Here is a 17,074-nt window from a genome sequence, read left to right as displayed (position 1 = left end):
CAGGCTCGCAAGGTCGTGCTGTGGACCCGGTAAGGGGCCCGGTCATCGGTCATCGGGTATCGGTTGTGATTAATGTGATTAGCGCCACACGATGACATACATTGTGATTAGCGCCATACGATGACATGCGTCCCCACTGCTCCAGCTAACAGTCCCTCCTCCCCTGCTCTGTCCACACCGTTCAATATGTTCTCCGTCCCTTGCTCTTCGTACCCCATCTCTGCCGCCTTATATCTTACCGCGGCGTACTGGAGTGTTTGAGCGTCATCGTATTGAGAAGGGGCACATGAACGCGTGCTCACGCGTCGTCTATCTCTAATTGATGGGACAGGAGGGCGCACGGACGGTCGGTAGGGCGACACTGGGGCCACTGGTAAGGTATCAGCACGTGCAAGGGGCTTGGGAGGTTTGATACCTCCCTGGCCCGATATCCCAGAGGTTTACATACCTCGTTGTAGGCTACTCCGCAGATAGCAGTGAGCACGCGCCGCACAGTGCTACGGGGATTGGCACGCCCCACAGATGAGATGTTTTAGGAAGGAGATTAGGCGCGCTCAATCCTTGTCGGCCGCTCATTTCGTCGCGAGCTTGAGGGACTAGGGTAGTATGTACAGGCAAGGGAACACCCACAGCGGTGCGTCCTGCTCTCCCGCTCGAACCCTGCCAGCAACCCAGTAATGAACTCCGGTCGGTTCCTGCAAAGGGTGAGCAAAATCGGGGGGACGGTGCTCGATATTCAGAAGGCGGTCTTCCGATCGCGGTTTCTAGCAGTCGTGTATAGGCTCCCATCAAGCGCGCGGCGACATGAGCGACCGACAAGAATTGCGCACCCTTATTGTTCTTGAGCTTGACAACTGCTTTCAAAACGATAGGCCTTGGACGACTTTTTGGACACACAGCCGGACCTCGAGATGGGCGGTCTGAACCAGGGTCCAGCGGGACATCCGAAGTCCGAGTCCAAGCTGAGCTCGGCATGGCCTCATCCAGACATCGAAAGAGCGTGGCTAACGCGCTGAGTTACCTCGGAAGTTGAACTCCATGGTCCGACAGCGATTCCAGGTCTTTTCCAAACGAGAGGCCCCTGCGCGAATTTTGCGCACACTACCCTTTCTGCACTGCCACAGCGGGCGATGGGACACTGGCAAGTGCTTGAACGTGCGTACAGGTTGTAAGACTTGCTGTGATCTGCGTCGATCTGTCGGGCAGGTAGCGCTAAGTTGTTGCATGATATTACACGATCGGATGGAATCTAGAGCAGTTGTCCCAGGAAAGGTGCTCATGAGCTGGCAGCCACGGGGCATCAAAGTTCAAAAGCCGTCGGAGGTCGGACTCACTGGTAGGCGAGTAATCGATGAAGTACATAGCCAAGTGTGCTGCACCACAAGGGCTGAGTCGTCAACAAGGACGATACATCAAGAGTACATAGAAGGCCGCGGCAACTTGAAATCGTTCGCCGCGGCCCTCAGTACTAGTCCTAGTCAGTGCCCATGCATGATGAGATCGGGGTCGTGATCGATTTGATCGCTTGTGCGCGAGGAGGAGCGCCCGCCGCCCCGCACATCCAAGTTCGTGACCTTTTGCGCATCTCCTCCCTCTATCCCAGTGTTCAGCACCGCACATCGCCTACCAACGAGATTCGCAATACCGCTATCTCTTGCTGACGACATCTGGCCGACGCGGACGACTGTCTCCGCAACACGTTCTGGTGTGGATCTGCAGCGCAGTCCGTTATCGAGGCTCTGCAGACTCGATATATCTCCATTCTCTCCCAGCATCCGCCTCGAGGTGGTCCTCACGCGGAGTCTACGGGGCGAAAGAAGCAAAGAAGGCACCCTGTGCTGCAGCTGTCACCGCCCGTCGCAGAAGGGGGTCGCGCTATAGTAAGTACCCACGGGCGAGGCGGTTCATATCCCCCAGGTCCATTCTCTCCCGCTTCACCACCACGATCACAATCACAACCTCCAGCTGTGGTCCGTCGTTCGCCATTATTACGACTGCTCAGTAAACTACGCCCCCGAGATGTCCACCACGACCTTCTCCGACTGGGTGGACATGCCCGGGAGCCCCTACGCGTCCGACCAGGCTCTGCCGAGCTTGGAGGACGCGTCGGGCTCCATCGCTCGCTTTGATAGCGACATCCACGAGCTCAGCCTCGACTGGGTGAACCTCGAGAACATCACTTGCCAGCCCGATCCCTCGTTCGACTGGGACTCGCTGATTATGTTGAGCGACGCGCTCCCATTCCCCCCAACAGCACTCAGCGACACGTTCTTGAGCCAAGACGGGATCGACGAGCCCGCGTCCCCCCGCTCTGACTGGACCCTCGTGCAGTCGCCTGGGTCGAGCATGGTTCCAGATACTAAGCTACCCCCGGCCGAAGACACGCAGATCGACCACCTGTCGGCGTCTTCCCCTTCGCCCTTTGACAGTCTCGGGTTCGACTTCGGGTGCGAGCTTTTCGGGAACTTCCTCCCCCCGCAAATGTATTCTGCCCCGCCTGAGGCGGGGTGCAACGCCGTGTCCCTTGATGGTGACTTCGGCTGGCCGGTATACCCGCTCATGCAGCACTCGGTCGGTGCTGCGGGCGCTGGTGCTACAGGCCTGGCGACGGGCATGGACCTGAACGTGGACTCGGCCGCGTTCAGCTTCATGGCCCCGAACCTTCCTTCCTTTTCCTCTCCAGCATCGTCTCCGGTGGACGACAAGGACGATATCTTCGTCATGGATGAGAACCCCGCACGCGCTGTCGAGGAGAAGAAGGACGTACCCGTCGTAAAGAAGAAGCCCGCCCTCACGACGCGTATGAAGCGCCGCACCGACAGCGACGACGGCTATTCGTCGGGCGACTCCAACGCCAGCGACGCGCCTTCCCCGCGGAGGAAGCGGCGCAAGCAGGACACCACGAAGCGGTACATTTGCTCGTTCGAGGGTTGCCATCTGGGTAAGTGCGCCATATTGTCGATGACGTTGCGACTGATCGTCCCTTGCAGCATTCGCTCGCACTCATAATCTGAAACAGCACTTCGACAGCGTCCACGAGGGCAAGCGCCCATACGGCTGCCGCGAGCTTGGATGCGAGCGGTCCTTCAGCCGCAAGCATGACTTGCACCGCCATCATCAGTCCGAGCACACTGATCTGGGGTCCCCGCGCAATGTCGGCAACGCCAAGAAGGGCAAGGCCAACAAGAAGAGCAAGACAATCGCCAAGAAGGACGAGCACGACCAGTAGGCCGGGCAGGGGTGTGATTCACGGTGAGCATTTCTTTCATCGCGTCGTCCCGGCATCGCGCAACGACCTGAACCGAGTGCTGACTCGTCGTCCACAGGCTTCCGCCGGATCGCGCTCAGCAGCATTATATCATCTCTCGAATCGGCTGCCCTGCACGAGCGGTCAGCACAAGCGCTGACAGCCCGTTGTGGCAGTCGATTCTTTTTGGAGGGTTGATATATCGCTGATGACCGAGGACGGGCAGGTGCGTCTTCGTACGGGAACGGCTCCAGGGTCCAGTGCTCTGGAGGACTGTTTCCCGCGGAGAAGTATCTGCATGGGCTCTTAGAATCGGATTTTCTTGCACGTGTTTCGTGGTACAGATAGTGTTATATATGTTTCTTGCGTTCGTGTCTTGTCTGGATCTAGCTATCGTCTTCGCCGCCGCGTTCTATCTACCATGCCCCCTCCATTCCCATCTACTACGATATTGATGTCTCATGTACGATACAACGTGTTGGTTCTTGGCACCGATGATCTCGTTGGCTACGTATATACTCCTGTGCTCTACCTCGCTCTTCACGTTCGCTATCTCGTGTTCATGTACAATATTGGTCTGCCCCCAGTGTATATACAATGTGATGTTATCTGGTTTCTGTATACTCGACGGTATATCGTACGAGAGTCTGCCGATGGTTCCGGTGCCGCGGTCGGGCGCGCTCAGACGTGCTCGGCTTGGTCGGGCGCCTTCTGCCGCGACGCCAAAGCTCGAGGTCGTTTACAACGTTGACCACGAACGTCCACCTCGCGATACCCCCTGTTTGACCCCTCTCTTTGCTTGTCGGTGCATTGCCCTGGAGGCTACACTGCCCCGTACTGCCTCTTTCGGTCTCAATGGCTTCTATTGCCGGCTACCGCAGTAATGGCATCACTCTATCACACAGGCCAGTGCCTCGAGCTCTCGAGACATTTCTGCGCACCGTGCGGGACCCCCCGTTCGAGATGTTGCATCTCGATTCGCTGTTGCGATTCCGTCGTTGCAGGCCGTGCGTCTAGTCACCTACGGCGATATTGAGGACACGTGGAGGATCAGCAGAGCGTTTCGAGTTTCCCACGTCGACTCGCAGGTACAGTGTCGGTGCAGATCCCCCACGAAGAATAGTGTTCCAATGTAGGTTCGATCACTGTATGGTTTATCGTCGGTCGCCGCTGCTGGCCTCGACTTCGCCCATATGCGACTCATCGACTTCAGGCTCTAGTCCACGCCTCCTATACTCCGCAGGATTACAGAGAAGGATTCAGCATGCCGTACCCAAATTGCTACTCAACTGATTTGTTGGCGTACTAGCCTGAGAATAGTTCAAATGATGAGAAACGTCTAGACAGCACGGATATATTCGTAGTGCGCGCGCCACAGAATACAGAACCACGATACATTTGATCATTATGACGTGAAATGGTCAAACAGAGAGCTCCGAGTTTTGTACCGAATCGACGAAGGAATGCACCATACCATATGCCTAGTCTGCATCGTCAGTCAAATCGATCCAGACCACCCGTTTTTTCTTCGGAGCCAAGCCCATCTTCATCCTTTTGGCTGAGAGTTGATCTTCCTCAGTCCAGTCTTTACTTGTCCCGCCCAAGTCAGCAGGACGCTTTGCGCGCTTTCCACCCTCAAGCTGCGTCGCCGGTCCTACAGGAGACGCCGCTGATCTACTACTGGCAGGTAGCGCGGAGTGGGTCACCGTGTCCTTGTTCGCTGACATCGTCTTGACATCCTTCGCGACGTTGGCATGGGCGCGATGCTCTTCTACGTAGCGTCTGATGACTATGAAAGTAGGTGTTGGCCTGGTCAGTCGAGGCAGGGATATAACGACGGGTAGACGTACTGTTCGCGTACTTCCTGTTCATTGCGATGCCCCTCCACTCTTCTGATGTTCTTTTGTGGATGTTCTGCAGTACGAATGCAGGGAGTTGACTCAAATGGTCTAAATCAAGTTACGCATGGACACGCTCACCTCGGGACTGTTAGCAAAGTCGCGCCAGAGAGGATACTTGCGGGTATTGTTCTCCCACTTCGCGGCATGCTCGAACTTGTACAGGGCCATGGCACGGAGCTCGGCGTCCGAGACATTGTGTTTGCTCTTTCTGGCACGAGGCAGCGGCGAGAGCGTAGGGATCGGCCCGTTACGGTCAGAGTAGCTGGGGTCGGAGCGTCCATCGTCCCCGTCGTCCTCCGACTCTGATTCCAAAAACAAGGGTTCGTTAAGCGCGGCGGCTTTTGTCGGGAAAATCCCCCAATTTTCTTCTTTCTCGGCCCGCTCTTTGGCTGCAAGATATATCTGATTGGGAAGCTCGGGATGATCCTCCCAATGGCTCTTCCACATGCTAGCGGTGCGATGCGGTAACTGCGAGTAACGATGGGAATAGGTTAGGATATGGCTGAGCGTGGTGAGCTGGCGTGTAGGTATACCTCTGTTTGGAGTTCCTCGAAGAGCTCGTCCTTGTCCGGCAACGGCCCCTGGCGTAGGCGCCAACGTAGCCAGTGAACGAAGAAGACCTTCTCGTCGTCTGTAAACTTTTCATTCGGGTCGGCAGCTGAGGAGCGGAGCCGTGGCAGACGCGGTTTCTCGGAACCATCCGAAGGGGGGATGAACGTGACGTCGTGAAAGATCGGCTCTTGTCCTTCCTTCTTGGACGTCTCAGCAGAGGGAAGGCTCCGGACAGGAAGGAGTTCGTAACGCAAAGATTGATGTGCCGCTCGCTTGGGAGTGCTAAAGCCAGTTTTCGAGCGCGTAACGATGTTATGCCTAGGAATCATGTTCGACAATGCCCTCAGACTATGTTGCGACAGTGAGGACTAGTGGGCAAGGATGTTACTTACCGAGTAATATCTCCCTGGCTTTCGCGTACATCCGAGACTAACGATCCACCAGCAGATGTTGCAGGAGCAACGTCGTTCGTAGGACCTGAGGAAGTGTCTGCGTCCACTTGAGCGAAAACTTTGTCCATGTTGGCTATGAACATCCTCATCCAATCTTCAGCAGCAGTCAGCCTGTGCACTGATGCCATACGATAGGTAGCCAGCATTCACCTATTGCCGTGCGATCACTGCCCTGCAGTTATTGCGAGGATGAGTGACTGTAGCACATGTCTAGAGGACTGAGTTACATACTATGCTCAATTCGTCGAAGATTTGAAGCCTAGCCACTGAGCCATCCTGCCACCTTTTCTTGATTGCATGAACAATGGCCTGCAAATCTGCGGGGTCGAGGTCTCCCGTTTCCTCCTTCTTGACGTTCTTCAAATCCCCGAGTTGCATCTGGATTGCGTCCAGTATGTCCTGGAGCAGCTGTCCTTGGACGGGACCCGCAATCGGCGGCTGGTATTGCTGCGGTATCAGCCCCATCGCCTGGAGCTGCTGCTGGAACCATTGCTGCAGCGCGGCCTGCTGTATCCACGGCGGCAGAGCGTTTGGCAGCCCCACTGGTTGTAACGGCACCATCTGTGGGAAGTTCATGGCCAAATGCGCGGGCGGGCCTTGTGGCTGAGGACGCTGTAGGTGGAGGTGAGTCAAGAGCGCATTGAGGAGCCATTGTGCTTGGCCGTTGAAGGTGGGATTCATGATAGATGCGTGCTTTCAGTGTGGAGGTTGAAGATGAGATGGTGGATGAAGGCAGATGAGGGATGTTACTTATCTTGCCTCGTACACGTACGCCAGAAGGACTTCTCTATTCTGCCAAAATGCGTTAGTGAAGAAGACGAGAGCATATGTGGCATCATCTAGCGATATCGAGTAACATCGACAACCGAAGCTGCAGCTCTCCTCTAGATTTCTCCACCTCAAGACGGCTGTTCCCATGCGAAGCCATCGACTGAGCGGTCGTATGTCCACACGATTGAGATCTGTACCGCCGCCTGGGTCGAAATCGTATGTAGTCTATTTTGTTTCTGCCGATAGGCGACAGTGGACACGTACATCGCTTATTCGGAGCAAGGGCCGGTGCCCTTGCCCCCGCACGGCTTCGCTGCAGCAATTCAGTTGATGCATCCCGGTACAGACTTCTGGTGTTGTAGCTGCGGCTCATTGACCTAGACCCCTCTTGATCCGCGGAAGTACTGTAATATTCATGGTGTCAGTGTATGTTGAAGCAGGTATATAGACTTGCGTACTCTCTATCGCTAGCCACGATCCGTCCCGGATCGCGAAGCAGAAAGATGCATAGAACTCGTGATACTGACACATCAGCTTACTATAACGGTCTTTTCATGGAGGAGATTTTGGGAAGTGAACTGTGATTAATAAGAACATCAATCCGAGAGTAGAATTGTACGGGAGGAACTCGGAGCCTGCATGCAAATGTGGTTCAGAGCAGGTCCGACAAAACAACAAACTATTACAAAGTACCTGAGTTGAGTTGACCCGTCGTGGTCAGAGCTTGTCGATATTTTGTTAGGTCGGCTAGAATTGGGCTATATATGGTTCTGCGCGGTGAGCAGTAACCTGTAGCTACAAACCGTGCCCGTCGTCCACTAACGACGCGGGCATGCCCAGACGCTGTCATTAAGCATCACGCATTCGACACACGCGGCTCAGCATTCTTCATTTGTCGGAGCCACGTGTACAGCAGTGAGTATGGCAGGTAAGTACGTCAAGGGCAGAACAAGCAAAGTAAATGTCAGGGACGAATTTGCAGCAATCATAAAAGGTCGTAATAGGAACAGGCGTAGCTAGGTGAGGTAAGAGCGTGAACGGGGATACGACAGAGTAGAGGGGAGAGACGGGAACGACCGCCACACGAGACAATGTCCGTCGACGATCGTTGTGCATCGTGTTGGTGTGGGGACGGAAAAGAGGAGGAATCAAGGCGGGGGGGGGGGGGTAAAACAAGCAACAGTGTGAATTGTGACGTGTAACGATGACGAGAGTCATTCCATTAGATTGTAAAGACAGAAGGAAAGGTGTGGGATTGATGACATTTGATAGAGAGCGAGAGCGAGAACCAGATGCTGGACCAGTGTCGTACCCGACGCCGGATGGGCAACGGACGCGATCTATGGCGGGGAAAGGTAACGAGAATTTGTGTGCGAGACGTGGTATGTCGAGGATGGGCATTCAGTCCGGAGTCGATTTCAGGAGGTATGGCAATTGACAGCACTGGCAAGGAATAGAAACCCGAAAGAGCAGCTGAACGTTGACACTGCGGATATAGGACAGGCGACGAGCACCGAGACTTGCGAGATTACTTGGACTGAGCGGCTTGAACAAGGAGAGCCTTTTCCTTAAGCACCGACGGGTAACTGTTCATCAGGTGCGCAAGCGGACGAAGGTCGTCCTGATCCAACAGAGCGATTGTGATTTTGGGCTGCAACACGAACATTGTGAGTTCACAGGCAGTTAACGAGCAACGTCAATACAACACTTACCGCACCCTTGATACCAAAGGCCTTGACAACACGCCACCTACATACGCAGTTAGCAAAACATACGTACCACAAGAAGGACATGGCGCACAGCTTATCACCCAGCTGTTGCTTTTGCTGGTTGATCGGCTTGTCCTGCAAACTATCGATGAATTCGTCCGTCGCCTTCACAACCATCGGGTCCGCCTTGGGCAGCGGCAAGCCCGTCACCGACGACGATTGCACGAGCTTGATGATCTCGGACGCCGGCAGGCGCGCTAGCGACGCGATCGTGTGCACCTGCGAGCTCGGAGTCGCGGGTGTCGGGCTCGCTGCCGCGCTAGGCCCACGAGATGACAGATCTGGGGTGTGAGGCGAGTCGAACGACGCAGCCGACACCTTGCGCTGCTGCGGGGTCTGCGGGACGGGGACGGTCTGTACGGCAGGCGTCTGTTCCTCGGTCTCGTCAACTTCTAGGACGAGCTTCGCGTCCGCGATCTTGGCGCGGAGCACCTCTACGTTGAACAGGCACATGGCGCGCTCGCGCTTGGGCAGCGACATGAGGAGGTCGGTGAGATCTGAGACTTGGGAGGACTCGAGCTTCGAGACGGCAGCAAACATGCGATCGCGCTCAGACTGGGGCGTCGTGAGCGATCCAGACGGAGACTCGGTCCTCGGGGGTGTGGAAAGCGTCGCAGGCATGGAGAGGGGCGTAGAGGGATGATCGGGCGCGGAGGCAGTCGCGTTCGGACCAATATCGAGGAGGCGTGAGTCCTGGGAGGCAGCGGGGGACGGAGAAGGAGGCGCTGGCGACGACCCCTTCGACAGGTTCAGCGACTTCTTCGCCGCCTGCACCTGCTCGGACAGCTTCGCAGGGTCCTGGATGCCCTGTACGACCTCGCTCAGCGACAGCCCCACGATAGCCTGCACGACCGACTCGAGCTCGTCGCTGGAAACGGCATCCATGCCCTTGATCTGCCGCTGGAGCTCGCCAGAGAGCACCTCTTTCCGGACGACCGGAGATAGCGCAGAGAGGTCGTCATAGCGCATAGGCAGATTGAGCGTGCCGGCGAGTGCAGCCTGCAGGGCTCATTAGGCCAAGCAACGACTGGTAAACGATAGGGACACCTACGTGATAAAAGCTACCAGAGCTGCGGCGAGCCCGGTTATCTGGCCGATCATGATGTCCCATGACGGGTGACCCAAGGACAGCAGGATGGCTGCTGGGGCTAGGCCACCCAGCGTAGCTCTCGCCCGCCTCGCTTGCCGTCGGAGATGTCGCACCGCTGCTGCTCCGAGGATGCCCGTTGTGGCCGCCGAAACGCTGAGCGAGCTTCTCTTGCCGGAGCTGCTTCGGCTCGTGCAGGCGGACCACAAGCTGTTTCGTACCGAGTGTGACGCCGTTCATCGCGTTCATAGCCGCAGCAGCTAGCGAGGCAAGTCAGCGAATCACAGATACGAAACGGGGATACAACGAGATCCACCTTGGTCAGGGGTCTGGTAAGATACGAACCCGAACCCACGGCTCTCTCCTTGCTCATTACGCATCACACGGGCGCTTGGAAGGGTTAGCTCGAGCGAGAAATGTCGTCATCGGCCAACCTACCTGACAATTTGTCCAAACTGCGAGTCGTGATATGAATTAGGTCCAAGGAACGACAATCGAAGGCAATAGGTTACCTGACGGAAGTGCGAGAAAAGCCCGTTGGAGTCAATCGAGGTGTCGAGGTTCTGACGAGGCCGTTAGTGAGCTGTGGCGTCTCACAGACGGACCTGCAGACATACTTTGATGAACAGATTGCAAGGGTCAATGAGCCCAGAGTGGCTGGTGGATCCGGGACCAGAGAGCGGGGCCAACTGCACTTGCTGTCCAGGGCCATGGATAAACAGAGGTTGTTGTTGACGCGGTCCACCATAGGGTGATTGCCGAGGCGGGGAATACTACAGATGATTATCTAGCCCTATCCATGAAACGCTCTCCACTCAACGTACCTGAGCGGGGTATGGAAATACAGAGCCGGTCGGGATGAACGACGGAGCGTTCGGAGAAAACTCGCTCGCGATCGCCCCAGCACGGCGGGGTTGATATACTTGCACGACGATATTCTGGCCCTCGACCTCGGCACAATGCATCGTGTCTTCCGCCTCCCGAGCGTCTTCCTCTCTCCAGAACTCGACCACGCCGGTGTCTTTGCCAAACGGGGCTTGCGTGCGCACCGAGGCGAGAGCTCCAAACGGACGGAAAAGGTCGTAAAGTTGTGAGTCAGTGTATCCTAGAGGAAGTTGCTTCACAAGTCGTGGAGAGGCATTAGGGGGAGGAAGAGGTGTGGGTGGTGTGGTGGAAGGATACGGAGAGAGAACAAGAGGAACGTTCTGGGGTAGATTGGGGATCGGGCGGCCCTGCAGCGTCGCAAGTGCCTTCTCCGCTGTCGAGAGATATGGTCAGAATAAAGTGACGATGAGGGGGACTCGGACGTAGGGACAGATTCGCGAAGTGTGAAGCGCGACAAACCCACGAGACAGCAATCATTCCTCGACTAGCCGCGGGAGGGGCAACAAGACAAACGCTTCTGACCAGGGTAGGAGCAGCGGGATATGCTCAGACGGCTGTCTCGCAGTTGGAGAAACTCGTCCTGATGAATTTCGAAGACAGTTTGAGGAGTCGTCAACCAAGCTTCATAGAAGCATCGGATAAGGGAATGGAACAACTGTTCTCCATCCGCCACAATACCACGAAGGGCAGCGCCCCGAGTCGTTCTTTGTGGAAGGGCTGTAGAATCTCTGGGCAAGTACAACGTTTCCATTGCCGACTCCTCAGCGCCCTTTAGCGGACGTCGGCAAAGGGAAAAGTTAGGACTGTCCCGAAAAAAGACCTCCGTTTCACGCGAAGGGATTCTAAGCGTTGCCCGTCGTGTACGGAATCGCAGCCGAGCCGGTTTTCACTCTCGGACGAGAACAAGATAGGCCTAGATTGGTGGACGCCCGAAGGGGGAAACGACCGAGCAAGGCAAGTACCATTTCTCCAAACGGTGCACGGCTGAGTATGTCCCGTTCGACGATACATTGATTCGTGCATTGGGCGCGTTCACGACACTCCCGTGCTCACATCCCAACGCTCCGGAAGACCCACAAGACTGAATTGCATCGTACAGGGCCGTTTCCGAGCATTGGGGAGAGAAAATTCTAAATCAGAAATCAAAGCCGTCACTCACCCTTCTCCAGATACTTGAACTCGATCGTCCCCGACAACGGTCTGTTGGACCCATCTCGTTGTATGTTCGGCCGGAACGGCGCGCATGTCTGGAACGTGACGGCAAGATCTTCGTCTCTCACGAACGCCGGGAGGTTGGAGATGTACAGCAAAGGCTCGTGGAGATATGGATGGGGTTGGTGACGAGGTTCTGGGGGCGGGCTGCTGTACTCCGAAGCCATGATGAGGACACGAGAGCGTGGAGACAGAGAGAGCGGAGTCGATGGCCACGCGTAAGGGATGCCGTGGTGGTATGAACCGCGCCGAGGTGTCGAGCACGACGCGGGAGGAACGAGGAATGCTGCCCAGCCATCCTGCAGAAAATGATCAAGGGCGCGCTTATGTAAGCCACACCTATTGAACCCGGTAAATAGGGCGTTGCCCCGGTCCCTCAACTCTGTCGTCGACCATTGTTCCTCTTCTGCTCGACGCCGTCGCCAGTAGCGACGCAGTGCCGCTCAAAGATTAATTGTCTATTTCAAAATTCCGCATCCAATCCCCTCGTCTCACACGTCGGCCTTCAGACGAGAGGTTTTGCGTGCATCAGTCCACTCAAGCCCTTCCCATATACCTGTGACGACGACTGCTAGCTTCCTCATATTGCACGCACGGCGTGGCCCTTGGAGACTATGCAAATGATACTCTGTATGCCAATGGGGGCCGATCGTTGAGAGCGCTCAAGCAGTACGTCGTTTCTCCCATACTAAGAATGAGCGGGTCAATTTTACTTTCTATGCCTACGGCAGCTTCGTAATATGCGGGTGGCATATATGTATGCCTTGGAATCAACTACAGAATTCACAGTCCCCGATAAATTGATTAAGTCCTTGGGCTGGACGACGGACTCAGGCTCCTCCACATCCTGTTTCCCACTGTCCGCCGCGGTCACCTGCATTCATCTTCGAACGCGAGCAGGATCCTCTCAGCAATCATTGAACCAAACTCATTCCGAAAGGTGTCGCTTACTCACGCCCCCGTGACCATAATCCTCGTGCGTAGGCTGCATCCTACCCTGATTGTCCAAGGACGTTTGCAAAGGTAACTATGATCATCGTCTGTCTCCAGTCCTGCTCGACGTCTGCTAAGGAACGGGCTACCTCACACAAACTCTTGAACAACCTGAACCAGACCACGCGAATTTGTATAATCCCAGAACCTGCCTGCGTAAGCCCCCCGCATTCTTGCGCCATGTGCTCTCTTGCTCTGGGTCACGCCATCTTTCCTCGTTATCTGGAGCCGCTACTTCGTATGTTCCCCAACGTCGATGATTCCCTCATTGACTCTTGATGGTCGGCGTTTTGAGGGTTTGCTTCGCGTACTTCGAGGAGAGCAATGGAGATTCCAAGACTCTTGAGAGAAAGCTCTCCTGTTCCGGACCGGGCTCAGTACGACATCCTGTTGCAAATGTTACCATGGGACAACATGGATAACACCCGGCATGGTCTGGACTCCTCTCGGAAAGCCCTATCCCGGGGTACGAGAAATGCGCCGCTGAGCTAGACGGGCCTTCTTCATCTGACCTGCGCCACCAAGCACTTCTTTCTCTCGGGCCCCGATGTCTTATCCGCTAGTAACGGTCTACGATGTTCGACAAGACACAGCGTACTACATGCGGCAAGTCGCGAGAAGCCGGGGGTGCTAATTTACATTAGAATACAGGGGTACACAAACATGACATCGTAAATGTATGGGTTCGTATTCGTCATCACCTTTCTCAGCCTCGTCAAGGCACGTAGCGGAAGTCCGGAGCCTACCCCCACAGTGAGCCTTTACAATAGCCACCAGACGTCGATTGCAAATGCACGCACCTGGTCTGCAAGATCCGACGTGTCTACCGTCGCATTCAGGATCGGCTTCCCGTGCTCCCTGTCTCTGCGCTTGTTCTCTAGACGATAGTTGACTGTGAGGACGATAGCCACGATAGCGGCGAGGAACTCGAGCGCGCAGGTGACTGCGAAGCCCTTGCTACAAACACATCGGACCCGTCAGCACATCCTCCTCCGTCGAGAGGGGCGCCAGAGCGAAGCGTACATATAGCGCGGCCCTTCGGTCGAGGGGAACAGATGCGAGCCGAGCACGCTGCCGCACTGTCCGATGGCCATGTACATCGGGATCCCCGTCGCTTTCTTCGTCTCCGAGCCCAGATTGTGAGCGACTATGCAACGCAACACTCGTCAGCACGCCTTTCGCCAACAAGCGGTCCCACACCTACACCAGGCGATGATAACCCCAATCGTCGTATATGTCCCGCTGACGATGCAGAATGTCGCAAAGTACCGCGCGTGGACGTTCTCCGGAACCGCAAGCAGGATCACATAGCCTATGGCGGCGAGTGCGCTGACCCCAGCGACGAACGGCCCACGGCTCTGCAGCCGGTCCGAGATATACGAGTTCAAGCACAGGAAGATCGCCGCAACGGCGTAGGGCGGAACAGTAAGCAGCTGGGCAAGCGCGTTCGCTGTGTATATGAAGAACTAGAGTCAATGGCAGCGATGGGGGAGATTAGATAGAAGGGCGCGCACTAAATCCGAACGTCTTGATAATCGTCGGAAGGAATGCTGAGATCGACGCGAGGGCGCAGTTTGCGCCAAAGTACATCACGCCCGCAGCGTAGATCTGCAATGTCATTGTTCAGCATTAGTTCGCGAAGCCCAAAACATCCGAAAGTACAACGAACCCTCCAATCCTTGAACGCTGCCTTTATGTGGCCTGAGAAATAAATTCAAGGTCAGTGTTCTAGGAAGCGCGAAGCGTAGCGGAGCCACTCACTTTTGTTCACGACGCGGCCCGTATCCGACTTGAGACCCCGATTTGCGCGCTCCAGCGCAAGCTCGCGTTCCTTCTCGTTGAACATCGAAGTCTCCTCGGGCCGATTGGGCAAAATCAATATGGACAACAGCCCAATCAGCACCGTTGGTATGCCCTCCACGACGAACAGCAGCTTCCAGTTCGCCACGGCCGCGTGCACATGCTGGATTCCGAACGCGATGAGCCCGCCAAACGCGCCCGCGACAGCTGCAAAGCCGAACCAGTACGCCATGCGCATGCCCATCTCCTCTTTTGTGTAGAAGAACGCTGATCAGTAATTTAACGTCAGCGAGGGCTTCAAAGTTTGAGAGGCATGACGTCGCGTACACATGTAGAGGGGGATGCCGGGACCAAAGCCCGCCTCGAAGACGCCGAGGCCGACGCGCGCGACGATGAGACCGGGGAAGTTAAACGCGGTGGACTACATTCATTCTCGCTGTCAGAGAATGGCCGCTGACAAACTGCAGAGTCCGACGTACCATGAGGACGGAGCAGATACCCCAGCCAACAGCGGCACATCCTAGCCATGCGCGAGGCGGAAGGAGCTTTGAGACAATCGTCGCGGGGATTTGGCAGAGGATCTGTGAGAAGTGTGATCAGCCGACCAGTCTGGATGACTCATTGTTTGCGATATTTTCTCCAGTTTCTTGGGTGGAAGCCTCTGTCGAACAAGGGCGGACTGGACACAATAGCTCCACAGTGGGAGGCAGCTCCAACAGCAAGCAAGGGAGGGACAGAAATTTCGGTAGACATCTTACTTACATACGAGAAGAAGAATGCGGAGTTGACCCAGTCGAACAGGACTCCGGTAGGATCACCATGCAACACGTCCTGAGGTAGGCCTTGCAAACGTGCATTGCCCAAGTTTGTCCTGTCCAAGTCTACCAGACAGAACAGTATCAGAGTGCACCCGGCACCTGGGTCGAACTGGGTATACACTCACATGCAAAGAGGTACATGATGCACGCTATGGGCATGATACGGCAGTCGAGCTTTCTCACCAGCCGCCGCTCATCCTCCGCGGTAAACTTGGACTCGAAGCCGGCCTCGCGCTGCTCGACACTTGCTGCGCTTTCGTCGATGGATGCAGCCTTCTTCTCCTCGAGGGACATGTTGAATAGGACGAACGACGACCGGTCTGAGTCAAGAGGAATGAGACGGTTGGAGGGGCTGCCATTTTCCAGGCACTCTGACTAAGCTATATATACAGCGATGTACGCTTCCGAGCTTGGCAGAACGCCATTCGTGTGTGGAAGAGACAGCTGGTGGGGATAGTGGGGTCATTTGACTACCGATCCTGTCACTTGCGCTGCAAGGCGTCTATCTGGAATGCGGCTGAGTATTTCGAGTTAACGTGCAAATCCAGCAGGTAATTAGACAACACCTCGTTATTTACCAGCAGTACCATTAAGCCCACATACTTAGTATACAAGATGGTGCCATAGAGGTAGTAACAGATTCTATGGCGATCGGAGGCTAAGTGCAGTGCATGATCACGGGAAGAGGCTTACGTCAGCGAACGTTGAGTACGCGGCGTCCACCGGGAATTTCTCCGGATCACAGCCCGCCTGGTTCAAATCAATGTGTCTGCGGTCCCGACTCCTGTTGTATCCAGGTAACTTGAGTACTGAAGTGCATAGTGTACAGCGACCCATTCGGTCATTACCTACCACACGAGGGCACCACTGGCAGTTGCAAGCCCTCTTGGAAAATCCCGCTCCGCCTTTTCATCGATGTCCTCTGGAATTATGCCGGTCATGCCAGTACCGTCGTTCGAGCAGACCACCTTCCAAGCTCCTGCTGACCGCTAGGCTTCTTCCAAACGCCTGCAAGTGCCTTCCTCAAGCCACTCACAGGGCCGTTCGGAGATCGCATGCTGCTGTACGAACCCCTCGTTCTCGAGAGCGGGGATGACAAAGGTGAGTGCAGTCGCAATAAACCTCACCTCCAACTCTCGCAATGGGGTCTGGCGCAGCCATGAACCCTGCACGCGATACGGGGCACGGCGGAATTCGCTGCGTATGTGCGTGAGCGTCAGGTGTCGGATTGCTGTCAACTGAGCAAATAAAGAGTTCAAGCCATCCACGCTGTAAGAAGCCATCTAACCCCACTAGATTTTGCTCGAGCCCCAAGTCAAGGGTTACCACGAGTTCACGGGCCCGGAAGAGGCTTGCGGAGTGAGGCAAGAGCACGATGCGCTTGAGATCTGAAGTCGCCAGTGTATGGGGGAAGAGTCCCGTGAAGACGTCCGTCTTCTATAATCTATGATTGCTTGCGCCTTCTTCTTCTCCCGGAACAGCCCACTCCCATACTCTAGCTCTTGTCGCCGTCTGGCACAATATCAGAAGGAGTTACCGCGCAACTTACTGATACACTGGCGTCGCAGAACAGCATTAGACTGTCAT

At 55.6% G+C, this 17,074-nt stretch overlaps 4 protein-coding genes across 4 annotated transcripts; 1 reads left to right on the top strand and 3 right to left on the bottom strand.

The window, feature by feature from the left end:
• Nucleotides 1-1,690: 1,690 nt before the first annotated feature.
• On the top strand, nt 1,691-3,229 carry DICSQDRAFT_184178 (uncharacterized protein; the record flags this gene model as incomplete). Its single annotated transcript, XM_007371400.1, has 2 exons — nt 1,691-2,941; nt 2,991-3,229. Exons 1-2 carry the CDS (start codon nt 2,020-2,022, stop codon nt 3,227-3,229), a joined length of 1,161 nt encoding a protein of 386 aa, XP_007371462.1. The 5' UTR covers nt 1,691-2,019.
• Nucleotides 3,230-4,728: 1,499 nt separating this feature from the next.
• Nucleotides 4,729-6,833, bottom strand: DICSQDRAFT_175507 (uncharacterized protein; the record flags this gene model as incomplete). Its single annotated transcript, XM_007371399.1, has 7 exons — nt 4,729-5,036; nt 5,098-5,161; nt 5,227-5,616; nt 5,682-6,018; nt 6,093-6,246; nt 6,303-6,324; nt 6,384-6,833. The coding sequence occupies 7 exons, from the start codon at nt 6,831-6,833 to the stop codon at nt 4,729-4,731; spliced, it is 1,725 nt and encodes a 574-aa protein (XP_007371461.1).
• Nucleotides 6,834-7,840: 1,007 nt separating this feature from the next.
• On the bottom strand, nt 7,841-12,138 carry DICSQDRAFT_113888 (uncharacterized protein). Its single transcript, XM_007371398.1, has 9 exons — nt 11,824-12,138; nt 10,604-11,037; nt 10,397-10,552; nt 10,292-10,342; nt 10,218-10,234; nt 10,096-10,169; nt 9,744-10,039; nt 8,636-9,691; nt 7,841-8,574 (listed from the first exon to the last, which is right to left on the bottom strand). The coding sequence occupies exons 1-9, from the start codon at nt 12,041-12,043 to the stop codon at nt 8,452-8,454; spliced, it is 2,427 nt and encodes an 808-aa protein (XP_007371460.1). The 5' UTR covers nt 12,044-12,138; the 3' UTR covers nt 7,841-8,451.
• Nucleotides 12,139-13,441: 1,303 nt separating this feature from the next.
• DICSQDRAFT_94445 (MFS general substrate transporter) lies at nt 13,442-15,828 on the bottom strand. The gene is made up of 11 exons (XM_007371397.1): nt 15,613-15,828; nt 15,432-15,550; nt 15,149-15,250; nt 14,997-15,090; nt 14,631-14,936; nt 14,539-14,570; nt 14,384-14,477; nt 14,074-14,319; nt 13,893-14,016; nt 13,670-13,826; nt 13,442-13,611 (listed from the first exon to the last, which is right to left on the bottom strand). The coding sequence occupies exons 1-11, from the start codon at nt 15,779-15,781 to the stop codon at nt 13,585-13,587; spliced, it is 1,470 nt and encodes a 489-aa protein (XP_007371459.1). The 5' UTR covers nt 15,782-15,828; the 3' UTR covers nt 13,442-13,584.
• Between the last annotated feature and the right edge of the window lie 1,246 nt (nt 15,829-17,074).

This window comes from Dichomitus squalens, assembly GCF_000275845.1.
Source record: "Dichomitus squalens LYAD-421 SS1 unplaced genomic scaffold DICSQscaffold_101, whole genome shotgun sequence".
Taxonomy (NCBI): Eukaryota; Fungi; Basidiomycota; class Agaricomycetes; order Polyporales; family Polyporaceae; genus Dichomitus; species Dichomitus squalens.
Note: the sequence above shows the minus strand (reverse complement) of the source record. Positions and strands in the feature narration are given on the sequence as shown.